The following is an 18263-nucleotide window of genomic DNA, read 5'->3' as shown; positions in this document are numbered from 1 at the left end:
TGACAGCAGTGTCTAAACTACTGCATGTGGCTTAGCTGAGTAACCTGAAAACACTCCGTGTGCAGGCAGTGCCATGACAGCTTCGTACCTACTGCTGCATTCTGTGCAAGGATTTAAAGCCACAGAGGGTCACTGTTTTTCTTGATCTGCCAAGTTTGTCTTGACCGGCTGATTAATGCAACAGCTATTTACTCAAAGCTCCTAGACAGGCCGGGATAACAAGTGTACAGAAATAATCCGAATTTAACAACATACCAACCAAAAGAAAAAGAAAAGAAAGGAATAGTAGCCATGGGCGATGGTTAATGCTAACCCAATCTCATGTTAGAATGCGACACTCAGGTGCTTCTGACAAGGGGAATGTACAACTCCCAGACTCCTAGATGCACCACAGTATACCTTGACTGGCTAAGCTGTTTGACCCCCCACCCTATAATTAATTATTGGTGCTCCAAATAAAATTCTCAAAGTACAGCAGGGATGGAAATGAGACTCATATTGCATAGCAATTTCACCTATTCCAGGTTTTATTACAAACTTGATGAGCCACGGTGTACAGGTAACAAGGTCAGGTGTGTCTTATTAAACTCATAAAACCAGGAATGCATCAAACTGCTGTGTAATTAGAGTCTTGCTTCTATCCCCTACGGTGGCTCGAGGCAGTTCGTATCTGGTGGGGAGAGGGCCTTGGGATCAGGGCTGATTTTAAGAGGACTGACAGCTTAACAAAAAGGTCCCTGCTGAAGCACTGCTTAATTATTTATCTGGTGGTAGACACATTTTCAGCCTGACATTTATTTTGTAGGATAATTATTCACAATCCGCACCTGCAGTCATTTGTCTCACTCACAGAGAGAGAGAGAGAGAGAGAGAGAGAGAAAGAGAGAGAGAGAGAGAGAGGGGCTAGTCAGAGCCCTTTGAGAAGCAAACTCCCACACTCCAGCAAAAATGCAAATTATAGGCCACCACTCATTCCTCTGGCATTAGAGACCTTCTGCTTTGAGGCAGGCCAGGGGAACACAGCCGGGAATATCTGCCTCTCGGACAGGTTAAAAAAAATATATATATTTGCCACTTACGAATTTCGTTCACTTCACATCCCTTTGATCGCGCCACAAACACACTGTGTAGGAAGCAGTAACTGCACACGATGCTAAAAAGGGATTTGTGTATTACTCTTTGATTTGTTTTCAAACAAGCTACTTAAAAAAAGACTTCTCATCTACAATAAGAAAAGAAAAAAAAGAAAAAGGAAGCTTAATTTCACATTCTGAAGAGCAAGTAATGCCTGGAGGACTGATCACGTAAAAAAACCCAAACTGAAAACACTTAAAGAACAATTAAAATATTACAGTCTTATTCAGTGTCTGCCACTTTAAGATCCCCTCCTCTCTCTTACAAACTTTACATAATCCCCAGTTCATGCATACATACAGTATGATGGAAGGAGCGGAGCTCAGGAGAGCCAGTGTTGAACTACAGCACAACAACAAAAGGGACGAGGGCTCTTCAGAGTCCCCCAGCACAGGCACTTACTCTGCAGGTGCTCCGAGGCATAGTAATAGACGTCCTCGTAACCCTCGTGGTAATCCTCCTCGGGGCGATACTTCTTGCCTTTGCGTCTCCTGGACCTCCCGATCAGCTTGACAAACCCAAAGAAGCGCTCCATTTCAGCCCTGTCTGCGCAGTCAGCAGCGATTCACCTTCACAAACCGTGTATGTGTGCGTGTGCGTGCGTGTGTGTCTGTGCCAGCAGGAGGTCTTGACAAAAAGCAGTTCGAGCATGAGAGAGCAGGAGCAGTCAGCAGCAAGAACAGAAAAAAAACTAAGCCCAAGAACAGAAGAAACAAGAGCTGCTCTCTCTTAACCTGCCATTCCGTCAGTGCAAAAGGCAGTTTTAGTCATCCACTGTTTCAGCAGCAGCACTCCTTATTCCAGCACACAGCATCACTGCCCAGAGTCAAATCCATTTGCGCTAGCATATGTGTGTGCATATTATTTTCCCAAGGTGGATGGAAAACACACACAACATTTAGCAGTGGCTCCTGTTAGTCTCTCACAGGAGAGGAATAAAGTTCAAAAGAGCTGCCTGACAGGCGAGGAATCCCAGCGCTTGGATTTTACTATCTCTTCTATCTCTCTCTCTCTCTCTCACACACAGTCATTCCATTACAGAGCAGGAGGGAGGGGGAGTGGAGAGGGGGGGTGGGGATGCATTGCATTTCTAGAGACTGCACCAGAACTGGAGACAATCAAGGTATTCCACTGCTTGCCTTGAAATTCCACTGTGGACACTGCTAACCTCGCAAGTTTGAGAACTGCCACATTTAAGGCAGTGGTTGCCGTGCTAAGCACAATGGTTTAATCCACTTGGTGCACTAATAGACAAGTGGAGATGTGTTAATTGGAGCAGGGGAGCAGCTGCTTTAAAATGGCACTTCTACTCCGAGGGCAATAATACATCTGAAATACTATTCACACCCACCACTATTCAGATACTGTGCATCTATTTCCCACAGCGCATAATCATACAGAGAAGAACAAAGCAAGACAACGCAGCAAGCACACTCAGAGGGCTGGAGGAACTAAGGGATGCATTGTGTGTTAATCTCCAATCTTGTTATGGCTCTGAATGTGCACATCAAAAGTCTGAACAGGACTTGTTATGTTGATATATTTTAGATCCACTGTAAAGCATGTCCTTTTGCGATCATCATCAAATATATATATATTTTTTCCTAAAAGATTTAGTTGTTAGCATCACTAGATAAGCCTGAAATGTGAAAAGGAATTTGAATCTATAGATGTACGCTGCTGTGCGAAAGTCTCAGACATGTTGCATTTTTCTACTCTGATGCATTATGAGCATCAACAATTTACTCAAAGCCTCCACCAGTGTTTTCTACAATTATAAGAACCTTGACCTGCATAAAGAAGGGAAAACATTGAGTGAAATCACTTGCATCACTCAATTTTCAAGGTGTGGTATCCAAAGCATAAGCAACAAGTACAGAGAAACATCATCTTTAATTGACAAACCCAGGACTGGAAGACCCAAAAAGCTCCCCAACAAGGATGAGCAATACTTGAAGATAATATCCTTAAGGAATAGAAAGAAGACAGGCATTGAACTGAAAAACAGAACCAGCAGAAGCCACAGGTGTCGTTGTCCATCCATCAATAGTACAAAGGTCACTATTAAAATCAGGCCTGAAAGGATGTGTTGCAGTAAGAATACCTTTTTTAAGAAAGGGAAACAAGACTAAAAGGCCACAATATGCAGAAGAACACAGACATTGGACTATGGAACAATGGTCAAAGGTGCTTTGGACTGTTGATTGATGGACAACATGGCGGCATCACTGTTGTCAGGGCACTGCAGCAGATCTGTTGGTTCTGTGTCTTTAAAACCACTATAACATCCCTGGTTTTGTGCATTACATCTTTTTAGCATGATTAACATTATTACTACCCACTCACCCCAAACCCACCTCTGTGTGGCTGAAGATATTTTGTTTCCTTGCTTCTTTTAAAATATGCAGATTTTTCAAATAACACTGCAGAGTATGTAGAAATACTAAACAAAATTAGTCAAACTCTTTGATAAGTAGTCTTTCCTAACATTGATGAAGAGCCTTAGTTAAAATGTTTGTCAATTTTTTTTTTTAATTATTATTATTATTATTTTTTTTTACCAGTTTCTTATTTCTACATTACAATTGATAGTGTTTTATAGTCATGGATGAATGCTACAGATTAGCCTGGTGTCTAATCACTTCCTGCTCGAGGTCACATGGCTCGATTACAGGAGTGATACACAAACCAGGAAGCTGTTAGCCGCCAGGAAGAGCAACTTTCAATGTATGGTGTTGTGTTTAAGTAACAAAACATAGCGGGAACTCAGAGAGACTAGGGCAATGCTGCTGGATAATATGACTTTAAATGGGATTTTAAAGAACCCCTATAAAAGAATACAGAACACCACAAAGAGAGCTATTAAAATGATTTAAACGGTAAGGACACCTGTGATTTAACTTACAGTTACTGGAGAGAAAACAATACAATCTCTTTCAGGGCCTTAGAACATGGCCGCGTGCCTTAGCCAATTTATTTCTGCTTCGGTTGTGAAGGTGACTTGTGTTAACAGGTAATGTAACTGATAAGAGCGTCACAGATGTTTAAATGTTTAGCTCCAAATGCCAAGTGTAAACAGGGGGGAGCTGAGGCTTGGCATTCGAGATACAGCTGAGCCTTGCCCAGCAGCTGAGTGGAATAGACAGACCTAATAAAATACTGACCATTTAAAAACCAATATTATGAACCTGACCTCAGCAAAAAAAAAAAATTAAAAGAAAATAATAACAATAATAACACTCCATGCCGCCTGCTCTGCTCTGGATCTCTCTCTCATTGGAGAACGCATCCAGCAGCGGCTGTGGATCACTGGAAGATGGCAAGAATGCTCTCCCTCGAGGTCCTGAACTCTCCTCCAGTATTCATCATTGCTTTCTTCCACAGCAATGCATAAGAATGCAAGAATATAAAACATGCTACTAAAAACCGGAGCAATATGTCAGTAGCTGCCATCTTTGAAGATACCTTGCAGGACAAGGTAAACCAAGTTCACAGACCACAGCTAAAGGAACCGAATGCACTTAGAAACTGCGTTGTGAACATAAACAAACTCAGTCCTGAAAAACAAGGGAAAGGTTCAAACTTCAGCATGCATTCAAACTAACTGGGTCTCTTTGAATGCAGATAAGTGTGAACAGCAAGCAAGTTACATTGTTTCAAACGGACCCAGTGTAAAAGCAGCCTAAAAAGTTTAAACAAAGGGAAATGACTTTAAACCACCTAAAGTAAACATCTGAGTTAATGACGAAGGTTGTTTTTATGAGCAATAATTTGTTTGGAACTCATTCCTGTCGAATCTGCCTTAAAACCTTTCCTATACTATATAGTAAGGGGAGTGAGTTTATAAAAGCTGTTTTGCTTTGGATGAACCTACCGTCGTAGGCAGTTCAAGACAGAGATGCAGTCTCCAGGACGAGGCCCAGAGCAGATGCTGCTGCTAACAGCTGGCTACCCTCCCGATCGGAGAGGTGGGGAGGCCTCCAGTCTCAAATTCCACTCACACTGGAAGTCTGAGTTTACAATAAACACGCCACTTTTTAAATTTCATTTCACGCATGAAAGGAAATCACTAACAAACTCTATGCAGTGTCATACTCTACCACCTCGGCTAAGAATCTCTTGGCAGATAAGGCTCTGACCTTGACAAATATTGCACAGATGAATAGGCTGGTTTAGTTTTCCAGTCACTAAAAGACTGGCGTCGCTGTCCAGCCATGAAAACAAAGAGTAGCAGAGAATTTGCTCAGTTCAGTTATTTGCGATGAATTTTGTTTTGGGGGAGATCTGCCCCCCAGGCAGAATAATCTCCAAACTGATTGGTTTACTATGGAAAGGAGGCAGGGTTTTGTTTCAATGACTTTTATCCAGCTGATTGGAGGCAGGGTTATTTTTGACTGTTGAAAGAAGCCCCTGATTTGGAGGGAGTTGTTCATTTATTATAATAGTGGCTGACTTGTCTTGTTTAAACCCGATTTTGGGGGGTATGTTTTCTCTGCCCTTCAGGATGCCATTTGGCACGCTTGGTGTCCGTGTCACGAGATTTTTTTTTTGTATAGGTAGTGACAATCTGTTCGGTAGTTTTAAAGTTACAGAAGAGTAAAAATTAGTTTTTACAAATTATTCAGACTTTTTGCTCTCAAATAACTAAAAAACGGCTGCGAGTTTAAACAGCTCCTTTGGTAGGCTGGTAGAACTTATTAACGAGGAGGGCCTTTTTGAGGAACCAACAAATTCGATCAATTACCGAGATACTTGGACTTTTCTTCGCGCATGCATGGTTCGTTTTTTCATAACTGAAAACAAACACACTTCGGTCAAATATTAGAATGTTCGGTCGCCCTTGTTGCTTGTTATGAATAAGCCGAGCCCACTGATCTGTAGCCGAGCCGAGGCGAGATCACACAGTCAACTGTAAAGCTACGCAGTACCGCACTTCAATAACAAACAAAATAATGTTTCAAAATACCATCCTACATTTTCACAATGTCATACTGTTTTGCTATTATTTACTGCATGACCAAAAAATATAGATATACATGTGTTTGCAAGAATGAAGTTCACAGAAGCGCTCATTCATAGCCATTCATTTTAGCAATAATATTATATAGGTTGTATAGAATTATGTACAGGTATGGAATATTAATATTTATGTTTACAGGTTTATTATTGTCATGGTTCTCCTCTGCCTTTAGAGAATCTGCCTTGGGGGAAGATGTGTGTGCAGGTGTGTGTCAGGGGGATGCTGTGGGTGTGTGTCAGTGTGAGATTCTGGGGGATGATGTGGGTGTGGGCGTGTGTCTGAGATTCTGGGGGATGATGTGGGTGTGTGTCAGTGTGAGATTCTGGGGGATGATATGGGTGTGGGCGTGTGCCAGTATGAGATTCTGGGGGATGATGTGGGTGTGTGTCAGTGTGAGATTCTGGGGGATGATGTGGGTGTGGGCGTGTGTCAGTGTGAGATTCTGGGGGATGATGTGGGTGTGGGCGTGTGTCAGTGTGAGATTCTGGGGGATGATGTGGGTGTGGTGGGGGATGATGTGGGTGTGTGTCAGTGTGAGATTCTGGGGGATGATGTGGGTGTGTGTCAGTGTGAGATTCTGGGGATGATGTGGGTGTGGGCGTGTGTCAGTGTGAGATTCTGGGGGATGATGTGGGTGTGGGCGTGTGTCAGTTTGAGATTCTGGGGGATGACGTGGGTGTGTGTGTCAGTGTGAGATTGTGGGGGATGATGTGGGTGTGGGCGTGTGTCAGTGTGAGATTCTGGGGGATGATGTGGGTGTGGGCGTGTGTCAGTGTGAGATTCTGGGGGATGATGTGGGTGTGGGCGTGTGTCAGTGTGAGATTCTGGGGGATGATGTGGGTGTGAGTGTGTTCACAAAAAGTTCAGAGGTAAAGTAATTTAAAATGTAATACAATTGGGACTACATGTTGGAAAATGATTCTTAATATGCGGGAAGCTTGGATAAATGTTTTATTACATAAAGGAAAAGCTCTGAAAAGAGAGATGTTAAAAAATAAAGCTTAAAAATTACTTAATACTGTAAAAGTATGCACGCACAATTTTTTAAAATAGCAAGTCAAACTTTGCAAATTACCACAGAATACTCCAAAGTGTCTGATGAAAGTCATTTTAGCTTGAGTTTTTAAGGAATACCTCTTACAAAGATTTCTAAATCGAAAAGCTTGTAAGTTAACATAATATAATATAAATGAATAACTCCCTCCAAATCAGTGGCTTCTTTCAACAGTCAAAAATAACCCCACCTCCAAATGTAAACCAATTAATTGGAGAAATGTCATTGAAACAAAACCCTGCCTCCTTTCCATAGTAAACCAATTAGATTGGAGATGTGTTATTCTGCTTGTGGGGCAGATCTGTCCCCAGAACAAAATACAGAAGCACACACACATGCAGAACACACACGCAGTACGGCCATACTGGGGAAACATACAGGCTAATAATTTTAATAATAATGACAAGTGCAAAATCTATTTTCCTTTTTTTTTTTTTTTTTTTTAAAGGGTAAATGACTGTAATATACAACCTTGTTACAGTCATGTGTTGTTGAGATATGGCACGCTGGGTATTTATTTTATTTTTTAACCCCAAGCTCAAAAAACACAAGCATGTGTACAGAGGCGTCTCGCATGATGGATAAATGAACCGCAGACCAAAAGAAAGCTGTGAACCTGAGCACCTTATTCTACAGGGACGTCTTTTAACAAGGAACCAACGAACATGGTTTTGGAAAACATGTGGCTGTGGAATACAGTGAATAAAAGAAACAGCGTTCCCTGCGATCCCCATCTGTACTCCAATTTAACAATAGGTCAGAGTTCGAAATAAGACTCCTACTGAAGAGCAATGTTATCCATTCCAGGTTTAATATAAACTTGATTAGCCACAGTATCTAGGCAACAAGTTCAGGTGTGCATTACTAAACTCCTAGTGAAACCAGGAATGGATCAAACTGCTATGAAACGGGAGTCTTATTTCCATCCCTGCAGTTAAGATGCATTGACACATCAAGTCCAGAAGAGTAGAATGCAAAATAGAAAATGTCCTGATAAAACACCAGTGTTTTGATCAATCTTGAAAAAAACTCTAACTTATTAAGACAAACACAGGAAATAAAAAATAGGCAGAAAAAATATATGAAACCAGTACCACCAAGGTTTCCATTGCGAGCAGCTGATCCCATTAGACACTGCAAAAGCAGAGTAGTTTTGAAGCTCTTGGTATAGCTTTGCTCTGCCACACACCTCCCCCCATGTACAACGTACACCGGCCGCAATCGGCCAACTCCCCCCTTCCCCCCCCCCCCCCCAGCAAGAGTACAATTATGTCCCTTGGGTGGGCTGTTAATAGCAGTGGCGGAAGGCGGGCGAACGGCGGACCGGCTTCCCTTCGGGCGGAGGGGGTGGATTATTGGTAATTATTGTTTTCCCACAATAGCGGGCGGCGGCGGCCCGGCTCCCTCTGTGGCGGAGGAAAAGCGTTCTTCAATTTCATTGTACTCCTTGGTGGAGCTGCCCGCCGAGAGCGCGACCCCCTTGCAAGGAGAGAGTAGAGGCGGCGAAGCAATACAGGAGTCCGAGGAGACCACCGCCTGGTGGCAGCTCCTCCGCCCCTCTCTGGCTCTGGGAGCGACGGCGGCTCCTCGCTCCTCTCTGGTGGGAGCGACGGCAGGCCTCACTCTCTGGGAGCTCCTCTCTGGCTCTGGGAGCGACGGCAGCTCCTCACCCTCTCTGGCTCTGGAGCGACGGCAGCTCCTCCTCCCTCTCTGGCTCTGCGGGAGCGACGGCCTCTGGTGATCCTCCTCCCTCTCTGGCTCTGGGAGCGACGGCAGATCCTCCTCCCTCTCTGGCTCTGGGAGCGACGGCAGATCCTCCTCCCTCTCTGGCTCTGGGACTTGATTATTGGTAATTATTGTTTTCCCACAATAGCTGGTGTTCTTCCATTTCATTGAAACATATTTACTGCCCGAGAGAAGAGAATAGAAGCAATGAAGTATACAAACCTGCCCACACACTGTTTATATTCTACAGATGCAAAGGACCTGTCTTACCGCTTGTGTCTATCAAATGTGAAGATGCTGAGTCATCCCAGTGCAATTTGTCCCCTCGCCCTAACGCAGAGTCACCCCAGTGCAATGTGCCCCCTCGCCCTAACGGCTGAATGTGCCCCCTCGCCCTAACCCTTGCTGTCCCCAGTGCAATGTGCCCCCTCGCCCTAACGCTATGAGTCACCCCAGTGCAATGTGCCCCCTCGCCCTAACGCCGAGTCACCCCAGTGCAATGTGCCCCCTCGCCCTAACCGGCGAGTCACCCCAGTGCAATGGCCCTAACCCCCTCAATGTGCCTAACTTCCCCATGTCTACTGCGAGTCATCCCCAGTGCATGCTGCCCAGTTGTGGCCGTCCTCCTCACACCGGCCACACCAGTTTGCGGGTGGCACGTCTGGGCAGGACCGCCAGCGGTGTTCCTCCTTCCCGCACCAGGAACACCAAGGGAAGAGTCTGGCCGGGTCCTCCAGCGGTGGCTGCATCAGCTTACATTTCTTCAGCTGCTGCTACTGCTTTTCCTGCCTTTGCCGCTGTCAGCTCTTCTTTCCCATTTTTTTTTTTCAAAAAAAAAAAAAATAAATACTGTGCCCCCTCGCCCTAACGGCGAGTCACCCCAGTGCAATGTGCCCCCTCGCCCTAACGGCGAGTCACCCCAGTGCAATGTGCCCCCTCGCCCTAACGGCGAGTCACCCCAGTGCAATGTGCCCCCTGGCCCTAACGGCGAGTCACCCCAGTGCAATGTGCCCCCTCGCCCTAACCCATTAGTCACTGCCAGTGCAATGTGCCCCCTCGCCCTAACGCTGAGTCACCCCAGTGCAATGTGCCCCCTGAAGCCCTAACACTGAGTCATTCCAGTGCAATGTGCCCCCTCGCCACCCCAGTGCAATGTAACGCAATGTGCCCCCTCGCCCTAACCCTGAGTCATCCCAGTGCAATGTGCCCCCTCGCCCTAACCCCAGTGCAATGTGCCCCCTCGCCCTAACGCCAAGTCACCCCAGTGCAATGTGCCCCCTCGCCCTAACGCCGAGTCACCCCAGTGAAATACTGTTACAAAATCAGTTATTAAAGGCATGATGGTGTGCCTAGCTAAAAACAATCACTCTTCAGACTTCTAGACCTTACTGGATGTCCCGAGACGTCGGTAATGCTTTTCACTCCTGACAAGTTCATTTTAAAAACGACTTTCTCTAGCTCTCCAACTGTTTCTGATGCAAAGGCACCTGCTTTTGACCGGTATGGTCTCAGGTGTCTCAGCTTGCTTGACTAGCTTGCACAGCGTTTGCCTACAAACCAAGTAATCACAGGGTTCATTCTCCCCTGCACACTTACTTTCCAAATCATTTTTATGGAATACAAATTTCATAACCTGCTTCTGCTGCAGGAAGCAGCTGTAGTGTGTTGGTTTGGTTTCACCTTGACAAAAAGTTGAATCTGTTTTGTGTGCATGATTGGGGATCCAAAATGTGAAAAAAGGGTAATTTCATGTTTGTAACATTGGATAAGTCACCAATTATAGTCTACTGGCAAGCACAAGACTATTTGATGATTTTGTGCATTGGGATCAGTGCAAAAAATAACATGGGCTTGCCTGTTACAAGCGTACCGTTCCCATGGAATGGAAGTCCTTCTTGTTGTACTACCAGACTGGTGTGATCTAACTAGGGGCCAGTTTGCGACAATTATGACCATATAACTGAACCCTCTGCACTCCTTACTCGAGAAAAACACTAATAGTAGGGCATCTGGAATAGTCGGGCATCATGTTTACCTGCAAAACCTTACAATAAGACTTGCAATTACACCATACTACTGATACAGACGGATGACTGGCATGGCTTTTAATAGGCTAGTGATAAAACACCGTCATGGCTCGCTGACTCAATATAACAGGAGTGGCATATCTGACTGAAGTCTTATGGAGTTGGCCTGTTTCTGAAATTTCTGTGAAAAAATGTAAACAACTATCTGAATTTGTAAGTACATGTATTTATTATATGCATTAACACATGAACTAGAGAAAACTGAATTATATTTAAATTTAGTAAATTTAGTATTGTTTGGCTTTTTTATGCAGCAGAATCAACATCGGCTTTGTCTCGGGACAAACAGGGTCATGAAATGTAAATGATTAACACAGAAGCTGAAGAATAAGATGGGAATGAACTGTAATTAAAGAGTGTGCTGCAGATTCATTTGAAGAATCACTCAGCCAGTACAACGACATGTGATGCCTGAATGACATATTTGCACTGGTAATGAAAACGCTTGTACTGATCATGGACTCTCAATTCTAGCCGTAATCATGTCAAGTGTTTGTCACGTCAATGGATCACGGACAGTCGCTTTTCACTCAATTAAATCCGCTGATGCCAAAGTGAAGCATGTCCAAGGGAGGAAGCCAGGAAGGATTTCACAAGTGAAACTGGACAGATTAAAAGCTAAGGTATTCACCATTCCCTGTGCATTAACACATTAAACACCAAATTAATTTTCCTTTGAAAGACCAGAACACAAGCTGTGTTTATGTCATTTGATATTACATTTAGACTGAACAAAATGAGAATTGCAACATAGTTAAACAGAAAGTTAAAATAACAGGTAGATGCCAGTTAGAAATGCTCTAAGACAATAAAAAGAAGCCTGTCCTCAAACGAGGACACCAGCACTTAATGGGTTAATTTTCCAGTACTATATATGACATGTACATTCCTTCACTCGGAGAGGAGGCATCTCATTATCAATGGGGTCCAGTTTGAACTGGGGAGACCCATGCACCAGATCAGAGACAATCCTGGTGTCAGCATTCAAACCCAGGAGAGACCCATGCACCAGGTCACAGAGACTATCCCGGTGTCAGCATTCAAACCCAGGAGAGACCCATGCACCAGGTCACAGAGACGATCCCGGTGTCAGCATTCAAACCCAGCAGAGACCCATGCACCAGGTCACAGAGACTATCCCGGTGTCAGCATTCAAACCCAGGAGAGACCCATGCACCAGGTCACAGAGACGATCCCGGTGTCAGCATTCAAACCCAGCAGAGACCCATGCACCAGGTCACAGAGACGATCCCGGTGTCAGCATTCAAACCCAGGGGAGACCCATGCACCAGGTCACAGAGACGATCCTGGTGTCAGCATTCAAACCCAGGAGAGAGCCATGCACCAGGTCACAGAAACGATCCCGGTGTCAGCATTCAAACCCAGATTCTCCTGCTGCTTTCACCTCTAGAGCACACTGCCTGCTACTTAACACCACAGTTAATCCCATTAACCAGAGCTCAGTGCTGCTTCCAGCTCAATCAATTAAAGACCACTCCACCATCCGCTTACCTTGGATTCTGATGTACTTGCATACGTATGACAAAGTAACCTACTTAAAGTTTATATAGTGGTCTTATTCACTAGAGAAATCTTGATATTTCCTGCACAAGGATGACAGGCAGAGTAAACTAATAATGAAAGTGTCCAATGTAAGACTTAATTTCATTATGAAGCATCCAGGGGAAGACAAGCTATAAAAAAAAAAACTCTTCCAAGTGCCCTACCGACCAATTAAACCAGTCCAGTGCCTGACTCCGAATCACCCAGACTGATCTAATCAATCAAGTTTGTGTAGCCTCTGAGACTTTACAATTGGAGTCACAAGAGTGGTTACAGCAAATCTGATGTACTACTAGGGTAGTCTTGGTAACATAGGAACTTGAGCAAGTTCCAGTCCGGGCTGCAATGGGGTTAAAAGCAATATGCCTGCAGGTAATAATAATCTGCAGTCTGTACTGAAGATTGATGCATTATCCGCTTCCCTGCTGATAAACTTCTTTTGATCTTTCTTAGTGTACTCTTCTCAAATCTAGCTTTCCTTCACTGACTGTTCTTGATATGTTATATAGGGATATAAATATATAGAGATAAATCATTATAAATTTATCCAGATCTCAACAAAACTGCATGGTTTTCATTCACTGGTACCTCCAGATAATAGCTTAATTAATATGCCTAGAAAGGAGTTTGTGTGCATTAGATTCCTGACTGTTTTACCTAGTAGAACTCTGTCGTCATGAATATAATGCTATCTAATTACGTCTCTCCATCTGTCTGTGTGTGTGTCTATCTGTGTCACACTCTACTGGATGAACACAAACTGCCTTGATTTCTTCACCAGACACCAAACACACACTCCGAGGTTCCTATAGAGGTCTGGGATTGCATTTGGCTATAATCTGGTAACTGCTCTGTTTAAGATGGAGTGCCCTTTGAGACGATGGCCACATGAGTGGCGTGCCTTCAGGAGCGATTGGCACTAGTATTACAGGATCGTGTCCCCTGACTCTCTCAGCGCTGGCAGATCTAAATGCAACACTAAACACAAAACACTTAGCAACTCACTTCTGAGCGGGATTGACTGATTGAGTAGGAATGGTTACATGGACAGCAGAATAACTGAATCAGAAATGCAAAAAGGTATATCAAGTACAGAGAAGTGGGCCAGTGGGGTGCTGATTTTATTTTCTGGGATTTCATATTCTACAGTGTTTCAGTTCTGTACATAACAGAGCACCTTTAAAGTAAAAGAGCCCTTGCAAGGCCAATTTATCCATGCTACAGCACAGAGGACATTGATCAATCTGGACAGGGTGTATTATCATGGAGAAAATGTAATTGTGGCTTGGAACTAATGCCCTCAGACTTTATCCTTTTTCTTTAATGAAACTCTGTGCCTTCGATTACATTTGAAAATATTTTCTACAACATCATAAATCTCTCCAAAAGGAATTACACTGTATTGCAGGGCACCAGGATCGTGGTTAAACAAGCAGACAGGGCAATCGTACAATCCAACTACAGTACTAAACACAATTAGCACTGAACATGCTAATTCTCCTTCTTATAAGTACAGCAATCAATATCTCACTGTAGAAGAAACATGATTTCATAACTTCTGCAGCAGTGAGGTGGCCAGACATATATCCTGGCAGAATTACATCTAATGTAAATGAGCACATCAACTGTACAGCCATGCAGGAAACCAATTCAACATTCCATCTGATGCTGAAACAATAAAAAAGGACACAGTCAATACGGCAGCATATGTATTTTGCCTATTACATTACTGTGCACAGCATGATATATAATTTGGGAATGAAATGATTTGTGTAATTTTGAGTAAAAGTGCCTGGGTGCTTATTGGCATTGATTTCCTGTCGTCATCCAATCCAGATCAAGGAAACAAATCCTGTTCCGGGGTGGTTGTCAGTGCACTTTCGGATTGTTCACATACCCAGTGTTCCAAACGGGAATCCATATTCTGGAACACACACACAGGCTACTGGATGTATCAGGTTTTCACTGGCAGTACTACAAATAGAGCACTCCTGCTTGCCTGGGTGCACACTATGGTAATTTGTTCATGCAGAACCTCCTGGCAAAGTGTTTTTCAATTGAATTATTCATATTGTGAGGCTTTTAAAAAAAATCTAATTGCTTCGACAGACCCACAGACAGACCAGAGTATAAAAGCTAAAGCGGCAAACATTTGTAACCTGTTCATTGGCAATGCATTGTCAAATCCACAGTTATACTAATGGTTGCAGGAGTGTGTAATCTACAACGATACTGACCCGACTGGGTACCGCACTACCAGATCTCAGGATGTTTTGATTAAAACTGAGTGCCCCTATACACGTGTGCTGCCACCTGGTGAACGGAGAGAAACAACATCTTATAGGCCAGTGACCTTCACTGTTAAAACCTAATTCGACATGAATCACAATAAAAGTCTTTCTAACAACTCCCATAGTATACAGTTGAGGTACAGTATGCTACGGTCAGATTGTAATCAGCTGCTAAATGGATTTTGTCAATCAGGAGCTCAACGCAATAGCAGCCAAGGACAGAATGGAATTTGATTTCCCTTTATCGAACATATCAAGTCAACAGAGCAAATCGGTCATGCAAATTGTATCAATCCAGCCGTCGTAATCGAAAGATCTACAGTAAGGGCGTGCTAGAATACAGATTTCAGAAGAGATTTCCTTACTTCTCGTTAGCACTAGCCATGCTAGCTCTCAGTTTAGAATATACAGATATTTAAAAAACAACGGTATTGATGAAATGCTGCTTGCGATTCCTTGTACCAAATTGCTTCATAGACTTAAATTCAAACACACGTCAGCGGGTGAGCTGCAATCAGACCACGGGAACGTAAGGTACCAGGAGTTATTGTTTTGTCTATTTGGAATACATGACAATGGGTTCAGTAACAAATGTTAGCACTGTTGATAAGGTGAGAAGATGCAAATGAAAACATTGGTTAGCACTCCTTTCACACAAACCCAGCACCCGCAGTCAGCCTGCCTCACAATGCGAGAGGCAAGATGCTAATTCCACATTTTAAAGCCAACAAGCCATTCATTATGCACAGCAGTCAATAACATGCCCCTGCCTTCCAAAGCCGCTCTGAAACCCAAGCCGAGGTCTCAAGTAGTTCTGTAACTTCAGATATCATTCAGCGACACGCCAGACCCCCAGCCAGCTGTGAGCTCACCACCCTGGCTTCCCTTCTTGCAGGTCAGGATCTCTCCAGGCATTCACTCACCAGCTTCCCATACGAGAGTCCAAGGTCCAGTCCTCTCAAGAATTCCCTGGGTTTGAAATTCACTTCCCAGTGGTTGTGTGTTTATTACCCTGCGATCTTATCAGGTAGTTGACAGGTTTATGCCCCAAATACATGGCAGAGGTGCAAGCAAGGGGCTCAGATGACTTCAGAACATGCAGGACCCAATGGCTGTGGCTATATATCGTGGCTTGTCAAGATGCAAATACATCATCACCAGCTGCAGGAGACATGTTGCAACTTAGAAAGTTTTTTTTTTTTCAGTCAATTAATCTGATTTAAACCAAGTTTAACTCAGATTAATTGAGACTTTCCTGCAAGTAGTTTTTGCTTACAAAGGAACAAAACACCTCAGTCATTGGTGCTTATCATTCTTTCTTTTTGGTTTAGGCCACTGTTGGAAACACACATTATTTATCTGATATTTTATAATTACTCACAAAATGACAGTATTGCGGGAATGCTCCAACCCAACAATGCCACTGCAGCTTTGCACATACCGATATACTGTATATTCCCATTATTATTAAATGTCACTATCTTGTGTAAAGCAGTAATAAATTGGTAAAAGCTTAAATCACTTCCTTAGCAAAACTTAAAACACAATATGATTACGAAGGAAGCTCTCTATCTGTGTGTGTGTGTGTGTGTGTGTGTGTGTGTGTGCGTGCCCAGACTCTTCATAGGCACTGTTACTTAATGGGTTGAACTAACTGAGTGCAAGACTCCCAAATGCTATGTGAGTTTCTACAATGAGACTCGGAGCTGCCCCAGGGCTCCTCCTGATGCCTGGGCTATTCAGCATGGTCTTGACACACCATTCAAAATGCCCCAATACATTTTAAAACAGGATTAAAACCCAAGCGGCAAAAACAGAGAATGATGACCATGTGTTAGAAACATTCCCAAAAGTGATTAAAACACCCAGAAACAATTAATCAAGTCCAATACTGTACATATTGAGTTTCAGTTTCTGTTGTATTTTCATCAGCACTTTGACAGAGTTCCAAGCATGCTTTAGCAAGCGCACAGTATCTAACAGAGACAATTGATTTACACCCTGAATTTTTATGATGATACGCATCACTTTTCTCTTTCCAGCCAAGTGTTAAAATAGCCAAGGTACAGTACAGGAGTAATCACTCAGTAACGAGGTGCAAACAGCAGATTAATCAAACAGTCAAGCTTTCTCTACAGTAAAGTGCTGCCTTTTGTATTGAAATCTGTGTGACTGGCACAGACCGAGATCCAAACAGTTGAGTTTGCCCAAATTATACGTGGTGCTTAACAAAGTATAAACAATGCCTTTGTTATTGAAATCAATGGGAATGGCAAACGGCAAACACTATTTGTCGGATATAAATGGCTGCCCGAAATAACCCTGTATGGTGTAAGCGGTGGATACTGTTTCTCCGCCCCACTCAATCACACTGTGTCGCTCAGCTGGTCTGAAACGACTCAACCTGAAAGTGGTGAAACCGGCTTTATAATTAACAGCTTTCATGGTGTGTAACAAAGAACGCCAGTCAAATACGTACTCTAAAAGCAAGTTGATTTATTATGGCATTTTGTGAGCCCCTGAAAATGAAACATTGAAAAGAAGAAAGAGTAATTTTAAGACACTGTTTTAGAACTGAACTCTGTTGTACTGGTAGTAGCATGGCTGTCACTTCTGACTACAATATGGTTTGATCACTAATGCAAAGCCTCTGTGAACACCTTTTTTTCTAAATATATCAAGTTTAGTCAAACTGAAACAAGATTTGATTAGCGATACGTATTTTATTTTATTTTTTTTTTAAAGAAAAAAGCATTACTTTGGCATTTTAATATGTTAATGGAATTCTGCACACCATCTGTTGTGTCACTTTAATATGCTAATTGAGGTACTGTGTTCGTAGGCCCTGACAACATTCTGTGATAGATATTGAAAAGATCATTCAAATTGGGTTATTTTCCTTTGCTGCATTATGGCTCACAGCACAGACTTATTAACATAATGCATACCAAGCTACCCTCTGGAAAAGCCAGTTTCTACATACATTATTTGCGTCAAATCAGCACTCTCATATTAGCTCTGACTTCTTGCATGCAGTCCAGTTCTTAATTCTCTGCAGGTTTGGCTAAATTCCAGGGCCACATATTTTCCATCCACCTAATTTTCATATCTATCCTCTCGCCAACATCATCAGCAAAATCCACAACTACTGCGACCTTTGAACTGTGAATTCCATTGTTCTGCCATTATATTAATGACTCTCTATCTGCCTGCAAGCCACACTGATTGAACCAAAAACATCCTGCACAAAAATCAGATTAGCATGTCTTTAATCCATGAAGTACCAAATACATTTTCCTTTGAAGTAAATCAGAACACAAGCTGAACTTGTTATTTGATATATTGCATTTAGTCATAAACTTTTGCACTTAACAAAATTAGAGTAAGTT

The 18263-nt window shown here is 43.1% G+C and overlaps 1 protein-coding gene across 7 annotated transcripts in view; it reads right to left on the bottom strand.

Annotated features, from left to right (window-relative positions):
* LOC121317984 (glutamate receptor-interacting protein 1-like) overlaps positions 1-18263 on the bottom strand; it is a 152702-nt gene that overhangs the window by 86260 nt on the left and 48179 nt on the right. For 3 of the 7 annotated variants that reach the window (XM_041254103.1, XM_041254104.1, XM_041254111.1), the window contains exon 1: positions 1537-2092. The exons of 1 other annotated variant lie outside the window; for it this stretch is intronic. In XM_041254103.1, the coding sequence (XP_041110037.1) occupies positions 1537-1669 (133 nt within the window). In that variant the 5' untranslated portion in view covers positions 1670-2092. Of the gene's footprint in view, positions 1-1536; positions 2093-18263 lie in introns of those variants that run through there. 3 more of the 7 variants (XM_041254105.1, XM_041254106.1, XM_041254112.1) reach the window with 1 other exon arrangement.

This window comes from Polyodon spathula, chromosome 7, assembly GCF_017654505.1.
Source record: "Polyodon spathula isolate WHYD16114869_AA chromosome 7, ASM1765450v1, whole genome shotgun sequence".
NCBI classification, from domain to species: Eukaryota; Metazoa; Chordata; class Actinopteri; order Acipenseriformes; family Polyodontidae; genus Polyodon; species Polyodon spathula.
Note: the sequence above shows the minus strand (reverse complement) of the source record. Positions and strands in the feature narration are given on the sequence as shown.